At 32.0% G+C, this 23226-nt stretch overlaps 1 protein-coding gene across 1 annotated transcript in view; it reads right to left on the reverse strand.

Annotated features, from left to right (window-relative positions):
- LOC147078483 (kinesin-like protein CG14535) overlaps window positions 1–23226 on the reverse strand; it is a 536313-nt gene that overhangs the window by 456459 nt on the left and 56628 nt on the right. Inside the window, exon 2 of the mRNA XM_085960022.1 lies at window positions 8618–8693. Within this exon, the coding sequence (XP_085816148.1) occupies window positions 8618–8693 (76 nt within the window). The remainder of the gene's footprint in view (window positions 1–8617; window positions 8694–23226) is intronic.

The raw sequence follows: 23226 nt of genomic DNA on the forward strand, positions 1-23226 counted from the left end.
TGGTGCACTTACTTCAAATTCTAAATTTTTTTCTTACGTTTTACAATTTTTTTTTTAATTTGTCACTTATTTTGTCCTTGGGTTTGCTTATCAAGATTTGTTCGCATGTTTATTTACGTTTTTTCTTACCTCCAAATTCTTTTTTATTCAATTCGTTGCGTGTCTTACTTTATTCTTATCTCAGATATAGTTAGTTAGTTAATACAAACCGTCCACTCTATGGAGGCCCATATGAACCCATTAGGATCGGACATGGTTGAAACGAAATGAATTGGGATGTCTATATAATATCGACATTGTCATAATTATAACTACAGTCGAACTCGGTTATTACAATCTCGGACATAGCGAGATCTCGGATGTAATGAGGAAACAGTCGTTGACATTTGGTATATGATTTTCTCCGTACATTTTTATTCACTGTTATAACGAGATACTTATCGGATATACCGAGCTAAAATACTGGTAATGTGTTGATCGTTTAAAGACATTTCGACACTAAGCAATAAAATCCGATCGGACAGGATGCCGCCGGGGACAGATTACGTTTATAACACTAGTTAAGTGTCTAATTGTTGGTTTCGCCGACAATAAAAATACCTATTCTCTGATATAACGAGTACCGCTTATAACGAGCACATTCAGCCAGTGACGTCCCTAGACAAAATGCCGCCCCTAGGCAGCGTCAAAATGCCGCCCCATTTTTTTTTTATCATCCTTTCATTACTCCAATATCTAAGAAATGTGTTGTATGAAGCATGGCTCCCGTATCCTGAAGCGGGCCCCCAGGCTAGGATCTTTGGCAGCCCCCCTACCTATCGCTAAGGATAAAGGCAGTGTGACGCTATACAGTAATGTTTTCCAAATGGTGTACGCGTTAAAATTGATGTGTATATTTAGTGTTTTTTGTATATTTTAATACACCCATTTGAATTATGGAGTTTTTAAGTATCGCTACACAATTTTAAATTGTATCGTACAACCACATAATTATAAATATTAATAATATTGAAGAAAATAGCGCCGCAGGCGAATTTGAGATATGTGTTTATTTCACTTATCGAGCCCGGGACCCAGGCTAGAGCCCTGTCAGCCCCCTCTTGTGGGGGGCATGGTATGGATGGATACATTACTAACAAAATATATACCTACCACTAAGCTGAATCATAAAAAATTAAACTTAGATATTAATAAATAAATTATCAAATAAATATAATATTAGTTAAACACTTACCCAAATCACCAGAGTCTGAAATGCCATTTGGTTGATACCTATGTCTGACACATTTGGTCTGTACCATTTAGTAATACCTACGCAGACGTAATATTTTTACACCATTTTTTCTATGCCATTATTGTACCCTACAATATGTAAACACAATAATTTTCCTCGTTATTTTTTTAATATAAACCTAATTTTAATCATAAATATACTATTAATTAATAGTCTCAACACTCAACCGTTGATGATTGAAATAAAATACCCAAATCCACACTATTATCAACACAAAATATGTTTACAAAAAATTACTTAAAGAAGATATTGTTATTCACAGCACGATAAATACGATATAATCTAGATAGGTACCTACTAGTGTACATTTTTATTACAATTAGCTGGTACTTAATATAGTATGCACGAATACTAATTGATTATGACTTATGACTTGTTATGACAAATGTCAATGGATTAATAATCATTATGAATATCTATTTTGCAATAGACATCCAGCAACTTTTAAATCTCGGGAGTGACTAGCAAAATTATTTGGATAAATTAAAAAATACGGAGGTATGTACCTACCTATAAATCTCTACCATAATGTTCCTTGTTTCGTCACCAACGTTGAAATCTATATAGGTAGTATTATTTTGTTTCAATACCTACCTACGTCGCTTGTTCGGCGCCAGCTATGGCGCGACGGCTTTTGCGCGTATACCTACATAATATCACTGTTATGAAAGGAACTCTTTAATCTGAGCAAATGACATTATATTATTATATTATTTATGAGTATTATGACTGATTTATTATGGTTTTTTGGTGTTTTACATTTATCATTTATAATGTGTCTACGTAGCAAGAGTAGTAAAAATATTTTTTATTGTCATTTGTATACGAAACCGAGCAGTCAAAAATAAAACAAAAATTCCTCGCGAAGCGTGGTGACATCATACTAAAATATAGTAAGTACTGGATAAAAAAAACATCCGGAAAAAAACATCTCCAACGCTCTGGTTATAATATAACTAATATAGGTAGCTATTTCTATATAATACCAAATAATTCTACTCGATTTGCCGCCCCTCGAGTATCTGCCGCCCCCAAGCGACGCTCAATCTGCCTACCCCCACGGGACGTCACTGCATTCAGCCGGTCCAACCTTCCTAGTAATAACTAAGTACAACTGTATATTCCTTATTTTGTTTAATAATAATTCGAATGGCATTTGTTTTGCTATTCATTTCATATCATTCTTTTATTCCACCTCTAGTAGAAATTCTATGTAATTGTCAATTGTACAAGATTAAACTCAATCTTATAAACATTTGTACTTAAATGTTCATTTACTACTATAAATGAATTTTACTGTAGAAAAATATTTATATTAATTCGTATTGACAACGTAAAAAAATCTGGTTCATTGACTGGACAGGATACCCTTGTATTGCCACTGTAAAAAAAACTACGGTAAACAAAATGTAAAAATCATAAACACTTTAAATCAAATCAAATAGACATGTAATGTTTATATAATATTTTATGGGGAAAATATTAATTGTAAATATTTTTACATAGGTAAGTAAATATATAATAAATTTAAATGCATTTTTATCAAGCTTATGATTTTTAATATGTGGCGACACACAATATTTTATTTTATATTTTATTGCCATCTGGTTGCGATCGACGAAAGTTTTTAGTAACACATTTTTAGAAATTCATGGTAGATGCCTGTAGATGCCTTTAGATGGCGTTGAAGTCACATTTGATCGTAAATTGAGGCAAAGAATTCGCCTTAATTATTCTAAACTAGATAACTTGACGTGTATGTTTAATTAGTATTATACCTCTGGGTCTAATGAGAAGGCCCAAGTACTCGATTATTGACGATATCACTATGATAATGTACCAATTTTAATTTTAACTGAAGTATTAGTTTATATCTGAAAGACTTGATTAAAACGGGGTTTTTTACATTATCTACTTCTACCTCAAATTCAACTTAAACTATTTTAAAAACAAAAGGATTATTTTTTGTGATGCAATTTATTCGTTTTCTTTAATTTTTTCTCGATTGCAAAGTGTTTTCAATAAAATGCAAGCCAGCAAATATTCATTCTTTCAAGTCGGTTCAATTAATTTCATATACCAATCGAATTAAGATTCAAAGCACAATACTTAGGATCCATTGCTTCTTAACTTGCCGCTTTTCTATTTCCACCCCTTGGGACGTGCCTCCTGTAAAGAAATTTCTTGGCAATAAGACAAAAGTTTTTATACATGTTCGCGGAAAAAGATGCACTCAGTCTGGAAAAATATTTCATCTTTCGCATAAAAGAAACATAATAAAACTAAAATCAAATTGTTGCAAAAATAAGGAATAACGACCAAATGCATGTTTTCATTAATCTATGTATGTGTGCTTGCAGTAGCGGACTGGTTGCCTGAAAGCGACCTCGGCAAGTTTGTGGTAAATTGGCTCAAAATTAAAATACATATACATTCTTAAACTGAATTAATCGTATTGTCAAATAATGAACTCATTTGTAGAGGATCTTCATTGATTTGTATTAAATACAAAACGACGTGGAACCAAGAATAATATTATTGTATTAATGCATATTGCACCCCAAGTAAAATATTTTCTATGTTGGTTGTTTTAGATATTTTATATGGCTTTGGTATTTTAATAAAGATACTTTTTTCAAACTCACAGAGTGTCAGCGACAAATCACTTAATACTGTATTATACAGTAATTATTACTTTTCGAAAACATTTAATTAACAATAAAAAACGGTTGTAACTAGGTTACTCAACTAAGCTTTGAAAATAACTGAAAATAAATTGCAAATGTCCTAATATAATACTGCCGTTACTCAAAATACTAAAATATGTATATTTTTTATGTTTCGAAGAAAATCGAGCAGCTTAGTTAAGTCATGCAAAACGGCCAATTTCGACTTAGTTAGAGAGTTTTATCATATCGTTTAATAATTTTAAGTATAAACATAAATTTCTTTGCAATACAAATATTTGCATTCTTCAACCCACTGGGAATCTAGTGTCCCGTTGGACCAATCCGCTCCTGCGTGTTTGTATTTCCGTTTCTTATTTAATTATCAAGTTGATTTAATAAAAAATGTAATAGAGAACCATTTGCAATCGTAGGATGTTGATAGTTGTAAAAAATATTAATAATGAATAATACTACGGACAATTAAACCGGAAAACCATTTATGACTTCCGGAGAATGAAGGGGAAGAAAAATACCGCAGAGATGCATTTTAGAGAGGCGAGAAATCATTTGAGAAATGTTTGGTACTAAACAGTACCTAGGTATAAAATACTGAGAAAAACTCGAACAAGTTAGTGGTAGGTAGATATCTATTTTACAAAATTATTTAAGTGGTATTCACAAATCGTATTACAAAAATAAATAAAATACACTTACGAGTACATGAATAATAATAATTAAAAACATACGTTTTCTTTGATGAAGAATTAATGACATTATTACTAATATTTTTTAGCTTGAGTGGGTACTATACGTTTCAGCAGTTAGTGGTATTGAATTCACATAATTTAACATCGATCAGGACCACTTGATAAGGACATGACGTCGTCATTGACAGTGCCAATACAATCACGGTTCTGCAAAAAGCTAGGTTTCTTTGAGCCGTATTCGTAAAAGTTTAACCCTAACCTGTGTAATTGAAGTGTCGTAATACATGGTCTTTTATTTTCTTAGGTTTTCACTAATCTTACTACTAGTGTCAATCCGCGCGGTCAGGCAGATAATGCATCAGTTAAGGGTAGCACATTCTAAAGAGGCGGCAATTTAAAGAAGGAATGCATATAATACAACTTACTATTGAGGATAGATTCTGTACACATGATACTTTATTCGCATGAAGCACTAATCAAACTGCAAGTATTTGTGTATATGCGTATTATTAGATGATTTCTTTGGTTCTAGTCATAAATACCTAATCGAATTACCTAATGAATTTACATAAAATTTAATTATTGAGTTAGCTGAGGATAGCACTGCTTTCTTAATATGCCTACTTAAGAGCGTACATAAGTGAAACGACAAATAATTTTCAACACTATGTGGAACGAAATTTTGGCCGCGTTGCCATTTGGAGAGGGATAGTCGACCTGTTCGCACGCCAATTTCTTTTGTGATGAATATATTTTTAAATCGTGTGAAGATGACTAAAAAACATGCCAATGAATATACTATTATTATTACGAATATAATAATAAACATAACATAAAAAGGACGCATGTTGAACTTTTATGACAAATTATATTTCGTTCGGCTTGCGTCATTTGCACCCGCTACCTGCAATCCGCGCACCGCCTAGTCACGATCTCTTTAGACCATGCCTCAGCTGAGGTATATATAGCCTTAACATATGTATTTTGTAATTTATCCCCATAAACATTCATGTATTTTGTTAACCAAGTAAGGGCACACTGAAATTTCCTTCATTCCAAGGGTTCTTTCATTAAAAAAAGGTTGAAAATCATTTTAATAATCAGTCGCAACTGGTTTAGTTTTGATATTGAATAATGTGGCTTAAATTTCTACTATATTATTATGTTTTATTCAGTAAGCGTAACGTCCAACAAAATTTTTAAGTTAACACCAGGTTTACTACAAACTACAAATAAATAAAATAATCTACTCAAGGTGATTTATAATCAACGTGAACAAGCCAATCGTAGCTTATCCCCTTTTCAATATAGAAAAATATTCAAGGTAGGTACTCCTTGCAAAATTACATTAATGAAAAATTCTTTTAATGAAAAGTTTTCCAATTTAAACAGCTGAAAGATTGAAAAACTTTCCACTCAATATTGCCCAGCAAAAGAACTGGCTTAGTTGGTACAAGCAAGTTTTCGTATTGAGTAAGTAATTTTTTTTATAACATTAGATCTTTTTGTATTTTTTTAATCTGACGCTTTGGAATCAGGTTAAAAAACACAAAACTATAAATTTATTGCAACATTAATAGATCGCATACGTCATGTAGTTCTGGCAATGGCGAAGACTCCATACTAGGTGATTATTTAAAGCCTACCTTTTTAAAAAAAATATTTTTTAATTTCACATCAACGTATTTATATAATCACTTGAATATTTTATATTAATTTAATTTGCTTATTTAGATTAGATATTTTTGCCGTATATGTAGGAATGTACAGATATACAGATTATAAAACAATCTGCCGAGGTTTAAAAAAAACAAACTACCGTACGCCATCTGTCTTAACGTAAATAAATGTCAGATTATTCATCAAGGAATGGTGATATTTTTTCGTATGGACTTTACGTCAAGCGACCTCAGTCAGTTTATCGCATTGTATAAAATATGGTAGGCTTCTAGCGCAAAGCCTAAAACCTTTACGCATAATATTGTTGTCATCATGCCAGCCCTTTTTTCTACATATATAATAATTAGATAATTTAAAAAAAAATATTTCTATGCCATTTAATCACATATATATAGATTAAAATAAAAATTTATTTTATCTAATGATTTTTGATATGTATAAATATTTAGGAAAATACATAATTTAAACTCATCGCTCAATTTTATGCCGTCGGTAAGTTTTTGAATTTGTATCGAACTATTGCATCGTTACTATTAATGTAGGTATATACTATAATTACCTCTTTCCAAAAGTCACCCTTCGCCACAGTTCTGGTAATCGTTGGAATCTTATTATAAGATTACAAACACATTTTAATTTATCTGGGTTGAATAAACATGTTTAAAAAACTAGGAAAGAGAGATCAATAATAAGGATGTATGCATTCAACAATAAATTCCTATTTTGAGTTGAAATATTTAACGTGCTTCTTATTAATTCCATAATATTATTTCTTTATTTAGCTAAAAAATGTTTATATACTTAACGTATCTTTTCAGGTTGTATTAAGAAATTTCACTCACTCCTTTTTTTAATCAAATGCTTCGAATGAACTTTGGTAACCTGCAATATGAGCCACGTAACGAATAGTTTTCTGTTATTAGTCCTTTGCTGGACTGCCATGTACTTACTCACCTGTCTATTAATTAAAAAGGTTCTCACTTGACACGGTAGTCTCAGGTGTCTGCTTACCAACGGATGAGCTTTGATTTCTCTCCCGGTTCAATAAAAAAGGCTTTGCGACCGGGCGCCCGTCATAATCAAAAGCCTTCTAATTAGACGCTTTTCTTTTCGTAAAAATAAAAGACAACAGTCCATTCACGAGTCAACTCGCATTTGAAAAGAAAAACTTGTTATTGAAAAGGTACTGTGACGCGGTAGGAGAGATAATTATTTTGTCGGTTCAAAAGTTTGAATTCATTTTTTTTTGTGATGGATTCGTTAATTAATTTGTGTAATCTCGTAGCTTTCATTTCTTACTTATTCCTATTCAACGGTTAAATAAAAGATGTGAAAAATATTTTTTTTCGTATAATTTAATATGGTTATACAACACGATTTAATAAGCACAATCCGTATTTCAAACATTTAAAAATATTTATTTTAGATTATATCATATTTCACGGGTAATTTGAATATACAATTTATACAATACAATATAAAAGTATTTAATTAACAGAGTTTTAATTGCTACAAAAAGTACTACTTAAAAAAACCAAACATTAAACTGTCAAGAATTAATAATTATGTCACTTTGAATGAACTCTCTTACTTAACTTACGTCGCCAACTCACACCCGGGGAATAGTAGTGGCACAAGTCCAAATTAGTCATTTTTGAGTTAAGTATTCAGAAATGTTCCAAGATATCATTTCTATCCGCACAAATAGCGGCATAATTCTAAAAAATATAATGGTGGCCTTAAGAGCATTTTTTTCATTATCATAATATAATAACATTTTAATTGAATTCAAGCAGAAATAGTGGCACAATGATCATTGTGCCACTGTTATTGCGGACAACATTCAAAATGAGATGACTCAAATGTGCCAACTTCACGCTATTATAAAGTAAATTTACATAACACAAACAAACATACCAAAATAAAATATTCAAACTGCTCTCCTGCAAAAACAAGTTTTTCGAGTTGTGCCACTATTATTCCCCGAGTGCGAACTGTATAACCTGCTGTGGCGTAACTTTGGGATATTATACCGCAAATTCATATCGTGTACATTATATAATAATATTACATTACATATATTATAAACCGGGGGCTACCGAAGTGTGTGCCGCCTAAGAACATCTAAAAAACGAAGTCTTTAGTTAAAACCTTAAATTTAGGATTACTCAAAAAATCTGATGCACCAATCGTGCTGCAAACTGAAAACCTTTAGTAACCCTTAATATTGACAATATGAAAAAAAATATGGAGATTTAAGTTCTTACCTTTTCACTTTCTTCCTTTTCTTGCCGCCCTAGATGCACTCCTATATGGTCATTGTGTGAATATTTTGGTGGACATCTGCAACAAATTATTATTTTATATTAATGCTCAAGTCAACTTAATCGTAATACCAGAACAGAAATGGTAATAATTTCAATAAAATACGTAAATAAATCTAAACACACTAGTTTTTCTTGCAATATAATGCAGAGAGACATTAATTTACTTGACTAAAAAAATATATTAATACTGCAGAACTTAAAACTTTCAAACTTGTTCTGCAGAAAAGAAATGTCTTTAGAATGAAAACGTATTACAACATTGAGAAACTCTGGTAAATGAACTCTAAAGATTTTAAAATGTATATATTTTTTAAGCTACAGATCTAAAAAATAAAATTGGTAAGAATGTATTTTGATTGATTTAAACACGATTTACATACTTACATGTGAATTGAAAATGTCATATTAAAAAGCATAGTATATCTGAATTTATAGCATAAGCCCAATTGGTTAATCATGTGGCTAACATACAATTCTCGTAAAAAAACATCAAATTATATATTATATAAAAAAATTATAGATATTAAGCAATGTACTCAGAAATAATGGGAACCGAAATACCTAACGGGTAAGGAGAGGCAAGCAACCGATTTCGAGTAAAGGAGAATACGGAATAAATTTTAACACGTGTCAAGAATACGTCATGCGTCGAATACTGACAACTGCTCTCGGTTTATGCATTGACGCTCATTTAATATTGACGTCTTACACACACTATTGCACGTCTATAATGCGTGGTTCATTTTCGTAGGACACTCGTCACCCTTAAGCCCGGACACTCAAAACCCAGCGTCAAAATGTACTGTATTGGTAGATAGCCTATTGGAATTATATTTATTATCTGTTCTGTGGGTATAAGTAACATTGGATCTTTAATCTCATATTGGCACAAACTTTGCTTGGCAGGTGAAGGAAGTTAGCATCATACTCATCCGCGGACAAGGCTGTGTTAAGCACTGCTTATCGTAACTTCACGTCGAATTATTTTAATATTTTACAACATACACATAGAAAACATAAAATTTGGAAAAGATAGTCAACATTTTGAATGGGTAGGTGTATAAACCAAGCTTTCAAATTATCATAATAAATTATTGCGTTAGCAGTTTTTCGCTTTTAATGCCGACGAAGTTCAGCCTCATATAATAAGTAGTATAAAAAATATCACCGGCAAAAATATCAAAAACTTATTGTGAGTAATTTAATTACACTAAATTAAATTTATTAAGTATTTTTTTAACATAAATGAGCTTTTGATTTTTTTACATGACAACAATACAAAATGTATCACACCAATAACAAATCACTTTTGAGTTATACATACCTAATTAATCATAAAATTACCTATAAGTTAAGCAAGCAACACGCGAATATAAATTGTTTTGTTTTATTTTTTGTGTGCTCAGAACGCGAATTAGGGTGGGAAGCAAAACTTCTAAATTAGTTTCATTTCACTTAACTAAGCAGCATCTATAAATTACCAAGTGATTTGTGACTACGTATTTTTTTTTAAATCGGTTACTAAAAAAACGCAAAAAGGGGTCTATATCACTAACATCAACATCACGCGATTATATAAATGGTAGATGAGGGGGTTGTTATTATACTTATACATAACATTTATGAGGATAGACACCGTAAACAAATGTTTTTCGATAATTTTACTAAAACGATATACTTAGCACACCTAGCATCAACATAATAATAAAAATTTGATATGACTATGACCTGTTGACCAAGACAACAAATCCAAAACTTTGAATATGTCTTCACCTGTACATGAGTAACCAAATAATGAGAATCAACTAATTGCGCCCAACTAGCGATTTGGAGATCTGCTGATTGTGGTCATGGGTACGTTGTTATAAGTTATAAGGTTCGATGTTAAGCTATTATGCTCTTTCTACGCTTCAAAAAATATTGCGGAACACTGGCAGATCACTCATGGTATACCAGTGTGCCGAACCACGCCCGTTATAAAACAGTGCCAGACAATTTAATGTACAGAAACACTCTTGATCTAATAAATATATTAACTGACCAATACCCGGTTCAAGATCAGTACCTATTCAAAAGATAGAAAAATTATCGAATCGGCGAGTTAATTTCGTCGTAATTAGATAAGACGCCCGTAGCTTAATAATTGATAAAGCACATTGGAGCGAATACAGGTATCGTCGGGCGTCACATTTATTCGAAAAAAAATATATTAGCTAATCTGATGTATTTTAATTTTATACATGTTAAATTTAAAGAATGTTGCATTCTCAAATCTTGTGAATTATTCGTTGAATAAAATAAATAGCTTATTACATACTCGTAATATACAATGTATTCCACGCGAATACATTCACAATTATTGATAGTATCTACAAATAATACTATTTTGAAACCTTTTATAATTGAGTTTAAACATTAAAACCATATAATATTAATTCAGTTCATTTACTTGGTAGAACTTAATTTTTACACAATAATAATATAAATCTTACACATTGGTCTATTAGTCGATAACAGCTATCTCTCTTATTTCAGTTATCATAACTTATTAATTTATTTAATTTCGTATTACATAAGGATTCACGTTATATGTGCATTTATATTGTTGTATTTCACATTTATTGTATATTGTTATCAGTAATTAAATATTTTTTTAATATTTTTCATGTTTACTTTAAATAAGTGTATAACTTATAATATGTTACTATGTATTGTGGCACATTGTTCTATAAATGTACTTCCATAATACTGTTAAAAAAGTAAACACTTTTGTCAAGACTAATTATTAGTCGTCTAGAAAATCGTGTGGCTACTGAGATAACTATTAAGTAATAAACTAATCTGATGAGTTTAATATACTTAGTTTATTATCATCTTTAAACTATTTAAAAAAAAAGACATACACTTTAAACTAATCTAATTGGATATGACAAATAATTACTTCGAAAATCATTTATATCGTTGAGTATTTTACACCACCAATAATTTAAAAATAATTCATTACAAATCAAATTAAGCTTAATTGGCAATCATATTGATTTATATAGCTATACAAAGTCAGTTTATATAAACAAAGTACCAGTGTATTATATTCCAAACAAGATTCGATAGTTAAATTTACGTAAGTCCAATTTAAAAAACAATAAATATCTCTCCTGTCTCTTAATTTGGATATAAATAAATAATAGTACAAGAAGAATGCGATTTTATTTCCCATAATGTCTGCTTTGTTTAATTTATACCAGCTATCGATCTTTATACGCTGCGTAAAGCGCTTGATGCAACAACTCAATTCTCACAATAGAGGTAATAATAACCGAGAGTTTTTCCCGTTTAGATTTATTGTTTTTTGAGATTGTTTCCGTTAACAATATATAATTGAAATGCCGGGGGGCGATTTACTCTCGCACCTTCAAAAACAGAGCCGGTTCAAAATGTTTAAATGATATCTATTAATTAAATCCAATCCCCTATCTACATTAAATTTCGCACGTTTTATTTATTAACTGTATCAAATTTAAATATTCTATAAATCGCATTATTATATTATTGCTACAATTATTAGCATTTGATCTTAAATCTATTGTACTTATAAAAATATATAAATACATAATTATTATATATGCTTTATAACACTAAAACAGCCCAAGAGGCCGACTGAGAGTAGTGTAGTGATATAGTAGTGTATTTAGTAATAGAACAATCATAAACACTTTAAGAAAAATCTCATAAATATATTGTGACCTCACTGGGTATCGAACACGGAGATCCCGGATGACAGGCCAACGCCTTACACACTGCACTGAATAACCTTGAGATATTAATATGTAAAACCATCATTAAATACATATTATTATAACATGGCAAATACGGAACGCAAAATGGTGCATTTTTTTTTAATACGAGTCAATTGGAAACTCAAATAAAATATTTTCCGGATATATTTTACTATATAATGTTATATATCGATCTAATCTAAATGTGTATTATACGTATTTACAATAGAATAATTTTAAACGTTGCTATTAATTAAATTAAATTTTGCCTAATTCCAATTTTCTAATGACGAGATTCACAATAATACCATTTTATTTTATTCATGTAATTTATCATATGATTATTACATTACGATTAGTTTATCTTGAGAAAAGACAAACCATTATAATTCCCATATAAACATTTTCTACAAAATCTACAGATCTTATCAGACTTAACACCCTAAGATACTACAAACTATTCTTAAAATAAAATGTTGAATAATATATTAATATAAATAATATAATCGGTCCGCCTCTGTCAAGTGCATCTAGAAAGCTCCGAATCAGGCGCACCTTTTCACCCCCAAGTAGAAATAGGCCTTGATAGTTCACAGGATACAAAATAGTGACTAGTTACGCATGGAGAGCTTTTGAACAGCCTTACTTAATTCAAAGGAAATATTTATCACGCGTCAAGTATATCGTAGTATTATATTCAAAGTAGGCAATGGCATCCGGATATTTTTTTGTTAGACAAAATACATCTGATCACGTAGTTTTTAAGTATATTCAAAATATTATTACAGTAAAATTAAGTAAATTATAAATTTTATTTAATATTAAATCTAATTTAATAATAAATTAGATTTATATATTAACTGAACTTTGATTAGGTGAGTAGGTTATCGTATAAAAATCATTATTCAGCGAATAGTTACATATTATAATCTATTAAGTATCTAAATGAAACTTGTGAAACCACTTATTAATGTGGTGAGACCACATGACAGATTATTAAGATAAATAGATAAAGCGAAAGCCAGTCACCATGGAGCAAGATATTGAAGCTTCGGATTTGGTTTAATATTTTATGACTGTCAGGCCATAAAACACAAGAAACACGAATCGCACCGAGAGACCTCAAATGTTGTCAACTGTTACCACATATATGTATATCCATAGAGTTGCTTCTTCATAACTTAGCACTCCCGGCTCAAGGATGAAAATGATGTAATATATTCTAAAAATACATATTTTACATAATATACTATTTATTTATTATTTTTTATTTATTTTTATTTTTATTATTATTATTATTTACTATAAGACCCAGCTCTATAAAACCGTCATACGCACAGTCGTTGCATACGGGCGCGAGTCATGGACGCTAAATAATATGAAAGCAGCTGAAATGGTGGACTGCTTTGAGAGAAAGATCCTGAGGCGGATATACGAACCCATGAATGATGGTGGGGAGTGGAGAATTAGGTACAACACGGAACTATACCAATATTCAAAACTCTCCACCTTCGTAAAACTCCAGAGGCTAAACTGGGCAGGCCATGTCCAGCGCATGCCTGAGTCACGGATACCGAAGAAGATCCTCGAAGGAAACCCAGGGGACGAAAAGGCCAGTGGGAAATCCACGCACACGATGGGGTGATAACATTACAAAAGATGCCAACCAGCTGCCAAAAAGCAGGAACTGGAAAAGACGTGCGGAGGATCGTTCCGGCTCGAGGACGGCGGTGGAGGAGCCCAGGGCTCGACTTGAACTGTAGCGCCATCGAAGAAGAAGAAGAAGAAGATTATCTAGTTATTTTCTTATTACTACATTTACTATTTACTACCTTATTACTACATCATTTGACCTAATTTTATGCGAGGTACGAGGGTGGATCAATAAGTCCTTAGAAAATCCGACAGGTGGCGCGACTAGTACTGTAAGCGGTTTGTTTTCATGCAGCGGCACTACCGATTCAGTATGCTGCGAAGTTTCAATCAGATTGGTCGGGTTGTTGTGTGTTTCTCGTACATTTAAAAAAAAATTTGCTTGTGGAAAATGGAAAAATGGAAAATGGAGAAAATTGAGTTTAGAGCTGTTATTAAACATTTTAATATAAAAGGGTTAACAGCAAAGGAAATAAAAAATGAATTGGATTTAGTTCACGGCATATCTGCTCCTTCACTTGCAACTATTTATAACTGGTTAAATGAATTTAAACGTGGTCGTACATCAACAAAGGATGAACCACGCTCAGGACGTCCTGTAGAGGTGACTACACCAGAAATGATCAATAAAATCCACGATATGGTGTTAAGTGACCGAAGATTAAAGTTGAGTGAGATAATTGAGGTTACAGGGATCTCAAAAGGTAGCGTCATTTCTATTTTACATGACAAATTGGGCATGAAAAAAATTTCTGCAAGATGGGTGCCGCGTTTGCTCACAGTCGACAATAAACGCAATAGGGTGGTGGCCTCTAAAGCCCTGTTGTCGCTCATGCAACGCAATCCAGATGAATTTTTTCGTCGCTTTGTGACTGTAGATGAACATGGATACACCACTATACTCCCGAGACGAAAGAACAGTCAAAGCAGTGGATTGCGAAAGGCGAACCATGTCCAAAGAAGGCGAAAACCGTAAAATCAGCTGGTAAGGTTATGGCTACTGTATTTTGGGATGCACGTGGAATTATTTTCGTTGACTATTTGGAAAAAGGAAAAACAATAACAGGGGATTATTATGCATCTTTATTGGACCAGCTAAAAAACGAAATTGAAGAAAAACGGCCTCATTTAAACAGGAAAAAAATCCTCTTTCATCAGGACAATGCCCGTGTTCACACATGTTTACGATCAATGGCTAAAATTGAAGAATTGAAGTTCGAATTGGTCGACCACCCACCGTATTCGCCAGATTTAGCCCCCAGTGACTTTTTCCTTTTCCCAAACTTAAAAAAATGGCTAAGTGGACAACGTTTTTTTTCAAATGAAGAAGTCATCGATCGGACAAATGCTTATTTTGAGGACCTTCCGAAAACTTATTTTTCTGACGGTTTAAAAAAAATTGAGAAACGTCTAACCAAGTGTATTGAGCTCCAAGGAGATTATGTTGAGAAATAAAAAAAAATACAAAAATAAAAACTGTTTTAATGCTTTTTTCTAAGGAATTATTGACCCACCCTCGTAATTAGGCAAAGAGGCGAATCAGGCTAGCAAAAAGTTATAAAACGTATACTCTACCTTTGTAAGTAGTAGATATTATATGCCTATAGATTTTAGACTACTTACTCATGGCGGGAGGCGCAAGAGTTGGCGATGGACTGAGGGAAGTGGCGCGAACTTGTGCTTGCCCTATGCCTCAATGCTGGGTCGTGAAAGGGTGGAAGAAGAAGAAAACTTACTCAAAAAAGCGAAATTGAAAATGTTTAACATAAAACGAGAGTAGTTTGAAATAATGATTCTATTGGTTTTTTCATACAAACCACATTACCAAATTCATTTGTAATTTCGTCACTAAACAACTCTTTTTAAACGCTTACACATCTAAAAAAATTTCCTATTCCATTGATATAGCGATATGGCCTAAGAAATAACAGTAGGTATGTAGGTGGGTATGCCGGAAAAATATGCATAGCTTATTCTCAACGATAATAATATCAATCACATTTTTTTATTATTTCTATAATAATTATAATAATATTATTCTTGACTACCTGAAAATTACCTGGCTATGTACTTTTAATCTTAATACAAATATACCAGTAACGCCACTGGAGTGTTACATTTAATTATCCCACGCAAGGTATGGCCCGTGAAGTTCATAATCTATGGATGATGGAATAAACACTATCACGAAATATCGATAATTCTAGTATTTTATAAACATATAAATAAGATTAATAAATTTTTCTACCACTATAAAATATATTTCTTTGTGTGAAATTAAAAGTAATAACAGATAGGTACTATTACGAGGAATATTTTTATGTTATTTACTCAACCGCTATTAAGAATATTATTTTACTTCACTTCATTTTATGAGTAACAAGAACGCTTTAAATAAAAGGACAATTAAAGTAACTCTTGAGTTTTACCCAATTAGTGTGATTAAAACCTGAATCATATGTTACAATTATTTAAACACATAGTATGTTATGAACCAAGCACTTTGCAAGGTAAATTAATAACGTATTTACTTATCATGTCCCATTATAAAATTAGATATATTTCATTATTTGGCGAATTAAAATTACATATATTCATATATTTAGTCGAAATAATAAATTAAAACTGGGCTGGATTAATATTGTAATGTTTTCAAAAGTGACCTATTCCCCGTTCTGCCTAAATCGTAAAATATTCAACTATTAGTAACAGATAAGACCAAAAACTTTAAGTATCACAACGTCTTATGGAAAGGTTCATATTGTGCACAAAACGTAAGGATAATACAATTAAATAAGATACCTACCAAAGACTGTGTGCGATGTAATATAGTTTACCTTAAATGGAAACATGTATGCAACATAGCTCGACGAAGACATAATCGCGAGATAGATCTAATCATGTAATACGAGGGTGGGTCAATAAGTCCTTAGAAAAGCCGACAGGTGGCGCGACTAGTACTGTAAGCGGTTTGTTTTCATGCAGCGGCACTACCGATTCAGTATGCTGCGAAGTTTCAATCAGATTGGTCGGGTTGTTGTGTGTTTCTCGTACATTTAAAAAAAATTTGCTTGTGGAAAATGGAAAAATGGAAAATGGAGAAAATTGAGTTTAGAGCTGTTATTAAACATTTTAATATAAAAGGGTTAACAGCAAAGGAAATAAAAAATGAATTGGATTTAGTTCACGGCATATCTGCTCCTTCACTTGCAACTATTTATAACTGGTTAAATGAATTTAAACGTGGTCGTACATCAACAAAGGATGAACCACGCTCAGGACGTCCTGTAGAGGTGACTACACCAGAAATGATCAATAAAATCCACGATATGGTGTTAAGTGACCGAAGATTAAAGTTGAGTGAGATAATTGAGGTTACAGGGATCTCAAAAGGTAGCGTCATTTCTATTTTACATGACAAATTGGGCATGAAAAAAATTTCTGCAAGATGGGTGCCGCGTTTGCTCACAGTCGACAATAAACGCAATAGGGTGGTGGCCTCTAAAGCCCTGTTGTCGCTCATGCAACGCAATCCAGATGAATTTTTTCGTCGCTTTGTGACTGTAGATGAACATGGATACACCACTATACTCCCGAGACGAAAGAACAGTCAAAGCAGTGGATTGCGAAAGGCGAACCATGTCCAAAGAAGGCGAAAACCGTAAAATCAGCTGGTAAGGTTATGGCTACTGTATTTTGGGATGCACGTGGAATTATTTTCGTTGACTATTTGGAAAAAGGAAAAACAATAACAGGGGATTATTATGCATCTTTATTGGACCAGCTAAAAAACGAAATTGAAGAAAAACGGCCTCATTTAAACAGGAAAAAAATCCTCTTTCATCAGGACAATGCCCGTGTTCACACATGTTTACGATCAATGGCTAAAATTGAAGAATTGAAGTTCGAATTGGTCGACCACCCACCGTATTCGCCAGATTTAGCCCCCAGTGACTTTTTCCTTTTCCCAAACTTAAAAAAATGGCTAAGTGGACAACGTTTTTTTTCAAATGAAGAAGTCATCGATCGGACAAATGCTTATTTTGAGGACCTTCCGAAAACTTATTTTTCTGACGGTTTAAAAAAAATTGAGAAACGTCTAACCAAGTGTATTGAGCTCCAAGGAGATTATGTTGAGAAATAAAAAAAAATACAAAAATAAAAACTGTTTTAATGCTTTTTTCTAAGGAATTATTGACCCACCCTCGTAATTAGGCAAAGAGGCGAATCAGGCTAGCAAAAAGTTATAAAACGTATACTCTACCTTTGTAAGTAGTAGATATTATATGCCTATAGATTTTAGACTACTTACTCATGGCGGGAGGCGCAAGAGTTGGCGATGGACTGAGGGAAGTGGCGCGAACTTGTGCTTGCCCTATGCCTCAATGCTGGGTCGTGAAAGGGTGGAAGAAGAAGAAAACTTACTCAAAAAAGCGAAATTGAAAATGTTTAACATAAAACGAGAGTAGTTTGAAATAATGATTCTATTGGTTTTTTCATACAAACCACATTACCAAATTCATTTGTAATTTCGTCACTAAACAACTCTTTTTAAACGCTTACACATCTAAAAAAATTTCCTATTCCATTGATATAGCGATATGGCCTAAGAAATAACAGTAGGTATGTAGGTGGGTATGCCGGAAAAATATGCATAGCTTATTCTCAACGATAATAATATCAATCACATTTTTTTATTATTTCTATAATAATTATAATAATATTATTCTTGACTACCTGAAAATTACCTGGCTATGTACTTTTAATCTTAATACAAATATACCAGTAACGCCACTGGAGTGTTACATTTAATTATCCCACGCAAGGTATGGCCCGTGAAGTTCATAATCTATGGATGATGGAATAAACACTATCACGAAATATCGATAATTCTAGTATTTTATAAACATATAAATAAGATTAATAAATTTTTCTACCACTATAAAATATATTTCTTTGTGTGAAATTAAAAGTAATAACAGATAGGTACTATTACGAGGAATATTTTTATGTTATTTACTCAACCGCTATTAAGAATATTATTTTACTTCACTTCATTTTATGAGTAACAAGAACGCTTTAAATAAAAGGACAATTAAAGTAACTCTTGAGTTTTACCCAATTAGTGTGATTAAAACCTGAATCATATGTTACAATTATTTAAACACATAGTATGTTATGAACCAAGCACTTTGCAAGGTAAATTAATAACGTATTTACTTATCATGTCCCATTATAAAATTAGATATATTTCATTATTTGGCGAATTAAAATTACATATATTCATATATTTAGTCGAAATAATAAATTAAAACTGGGCTGGATTAATATTGTAATGTTTTCAAAAGTGACCTATTCCCCGTTCTGCCTAAATCGTAAAATATTCAACTATTAGTAACAGATAAGACCAAAAACTTTAAGTATCACAACGTCTTATGGAAAGGTTCATATTGTGCACAAAACGTAAGGATAATACAATTAAATAAGATACCTACCAAAGACTGTGTGCGATGTAATATAGTTTACCTTAAATGGAAACATGTATGCAACATAGCTCGACGAAGACATAATCGCGAGATAGATCTAATCATGTAATACGAGGGTGGGTCAATAAGTCCTTAGAAAAGCCGACAGGTGGCGCGACTAGTACTGTAAGCGGTTTGTTTTCATGCAGCGGCACTACCGATTCAGTATGCTGCGAAGTTTCAATCAGATTGGTCGGGTTGTTGTGTGTTTCTCGTACATTTAAAAAAAATTTGCTTGTGGAAAATGGAAAAATGGAAAATGGAGAAAATTGAGTTTAGAGCTGTTATTAAACATTTTAATATAAAAGGGTTAACAGCAAAGGAAATAAAAAATGAATTGGATTTAGTTCACGGCATATCTGCTCCTTCACTTGCAACTATTTATAACTGGTTAAATGAATTTAAACGTGGTCGTACATCAACAAAGGATGAACCACGCTCAGGACGTCCTGTAGAGGTGACTACACCAGAAATGATCAATAAAATCCACGATATGGTGTTAAGTGACCGAAGATTAAAGTTGAGTGAGATAATTGAGGTTACAGGGATCTCAAAAGGTAGCGTCATTTCTATTTTACATGACAAATTGGGCATGAAAAAAATTTCTGCAAGATGGGTGCCGCGTTTGCTCACAGTCGACAATAAACGCAATAGGGTGGTGGCCTCTAAAGCCCTGTTGTCGCTCATGCAACGCAATCCAGATGAATTTTTTCGTCGCTTTGTGACTGTAGATGAACATGGATACACCACTATACTCCCGAGACGAAAGAACAGTCAAAGCAGTGGATTGCGAAAGGCGAACCATGTCCAAAGAAGGCGAAAACCGTAAAATCAGCTGGTAAGGTTATGGCTACTGTATTTTGGGATGCACGTGGAATTATTTTCGTTGACTATTTGGAAAAAGGAAAAACAATAACAGGGGATTATTATGCATCTTTATTGGACCAGCTAAAAAACGAAATTGAAGAAAAACGGCCTCATTTAAACAGGAAAAAAATCCTCTTTCATCAGGACAATGCCCGTGTTCACACATGTTTACGATCAATGGCTAAAATTGAAGAATTGAAGTTCAAATTGGTCGACCACCCACCGTATTCGCCAGATTTAGCCCCCAGTGACTTTTTCCTTTTCCCAAACTTAAAAAAATGGCTAAGTGGACAACGTTTTTTTTCAAATGAAGAAGTCATCGATCGGACAAATGCTTATTTTGAGGACCTTCCGAAAACTTATTTTTCTGACGGTTTAAAAAAAATTGAGAAACGTCTAACCAAGTGTATTGAGCTCCAAGGAGATTATGTTGAGAAATAAAAAAAAAATACAAAAATAAAAACTGTTTTAATGCTTTTTTCTAAGGAATTATTGACCCACCCTCGTAGTAAGAGGTAGAAAACGTTCGTATAGTAGATTTAGAGGAAGCTAAATCGATAAGATTACTAATTTATGCAGAAGAATGTGATGTACGTGATAGACAGCGGTAATTTTCTTTGACGCAATCGAATCGCAAGAAAATTTAAAGAGGGGCTCCAAGCAGTTCAAACATAAAATTATACTAAAATCTAATGTTATACTAATGTATGTATGCATTGTTATTTGTAAAAAAGGAGTCAATGTGAATAAATTCGTATTTTTATAATGTAAACAAAATAAAAATAATACATAGATTGTTCAAATACTTACATGGATTTATTTAGACAGTTAATATTCGATTACAATTTTTTTTATCGTAGGTCTTCAAAATTATCCAACCTCTGCTTTACTAAACGCGCCACTAGTCATAGAAGAAAGTGGAATTAGCCTTCAGAGGTCTTCATTTAGCAGTGGATTTACCCAGACTGATGATGATATTAATATTGTATAATATAACGCACGATTTATATAATATTAATGTTAGTATTAAAAATCATAGATATCATTTTATTTATACGACTCAGTACAGTGTATGTATACGTATTGCGTGAATTGAAACATTGTTTTGTCATTTAAACTTTACCTAACATTAATTCACTTTTTAATGATAATGTATTCACGCGGGACTGTTAAATTATTGTGTTTAACGTTCGGAACCAACGAACACTAATGAGATAATTTGTTCTGAATGCACTATCGAGATGTCCCGTCGCTGTTGAAAAAAAAAACAAATATAAAAAATGTTGGGTTTGCTAGATTGCTACTGTTCACAGCTTACTGTCTCGCGACTATATCAAATTACTATTTTTTTCTTTCACTTTTTTGTATTCTTTCAAGGGAAACCATTCAAGGAATAAAAACGAATGAAGCGAGACAAATGTAACGTCTCTAATTCCGAGACATCTAGTTTGTTATGTTTCCCATCTCAAAAGTCAAATTGAAAACATAATATCTGTCTCTCATAAAACTTTAACATAAATTTGTAAAGAGAGGCATAATTCATTAAATTTAATTAATTTGCTCAACATTATTTTGTGCAAAGCTATCATATCATTTTAGTATTATCAACATAAAAACAATACAATAATACTTGACAAGACATCTCACCTAATAAAAAATAACATGACATCAAAAAGACAAAATATAGGAATAATAATTGTTTGTGCGAAATGAAAGTCTAAAATCATCACAACGAGAGCTAAACGTAGATTGAATTTTGAACAACTTTTTATGTGAACTTTATAATTATTCAACTTGTTGTATTCAATTTTTAAGCATACAATATTATTATGGTTAATTTGGCATAATTAATAAAATTAGACAGTTTTTATTATACCTTGAAAAAATAGTCTGTTGGATTTATAAGGTTATAAACATTGTAAAGATAGCCGGATGAAATTAATCTTTTTTTTTAATTTCTAGACATAGCTCCGATTTCTTTAAACACAAAAAATATGTCGTACCATAACTATTGAAGTTCCTTTACGTAAAAAATATAACGCCTTTTTATTGCACTAATCTATTAAACATTTTCAACCTCAATCAAAAATCGTTAAGCATCCAGTTTACTAAAATGCATCCCCTTCTATATAAATGAACCTATTTCCTGTTACCGTATTTGTGACAGCAGACGTTACTAACATACTCTTGGCGAACCTGACAGATTCGTAAAAAAATATTATGATCGGGGATTTATGTTAGCACGCGATATCTAATATTATTCTACTTAATTATTAGAATAAGTACATACAGGTGTGTACTCACAAGATAGTATAATGGGTACATACAAAAGGTCCAGAGGTAAACATTTTGGGAGAAATGGACCTATCAATTAATTTCTCATTATATCTTTGAATGTGTGTCAACTTTAATTTGACAAGTATGAATTATTCATAGTTAGTTCAACGGATATGTTTAAGCATTATTGATATCATAGGTATAATATCATATTATCATTTTGTAAATTCGAATTTCACCAATTAAATGCTGATTCAATTAATTTAAACATGATTCACACCACCCTAAAAAACACTCCCGTCAGACTTGTGAGCTCCGAAAATTCTATAAAACGATGTGGAAAACAGTTTAATTATAAATAATAAAAATAAAAACTGGCCAATGCGATGATTTTACTAAATTTTACAATACGGTGTACAAGTTTGGACTCACTCGTCATATATTATGAAAA

This window comes from Rhyacophila brunnea, unplaced genomic scaffold (genome assembly GCF_057557595.1).
Source record: "Rhyacophila brunnea isolate RB1 unplaced genomic scaffold, BYU_Rbru_1.0 scaffold_11, whole genome shotgun sequence".
Classification (NCBI taxonomy): domain Eukaryota; kingdom Metazoa; phylum Arthropoda; class Insecta; order Trichoptera; family Rhyacophilidae; genus Rhyacophila; species Rhyacophila brunnea.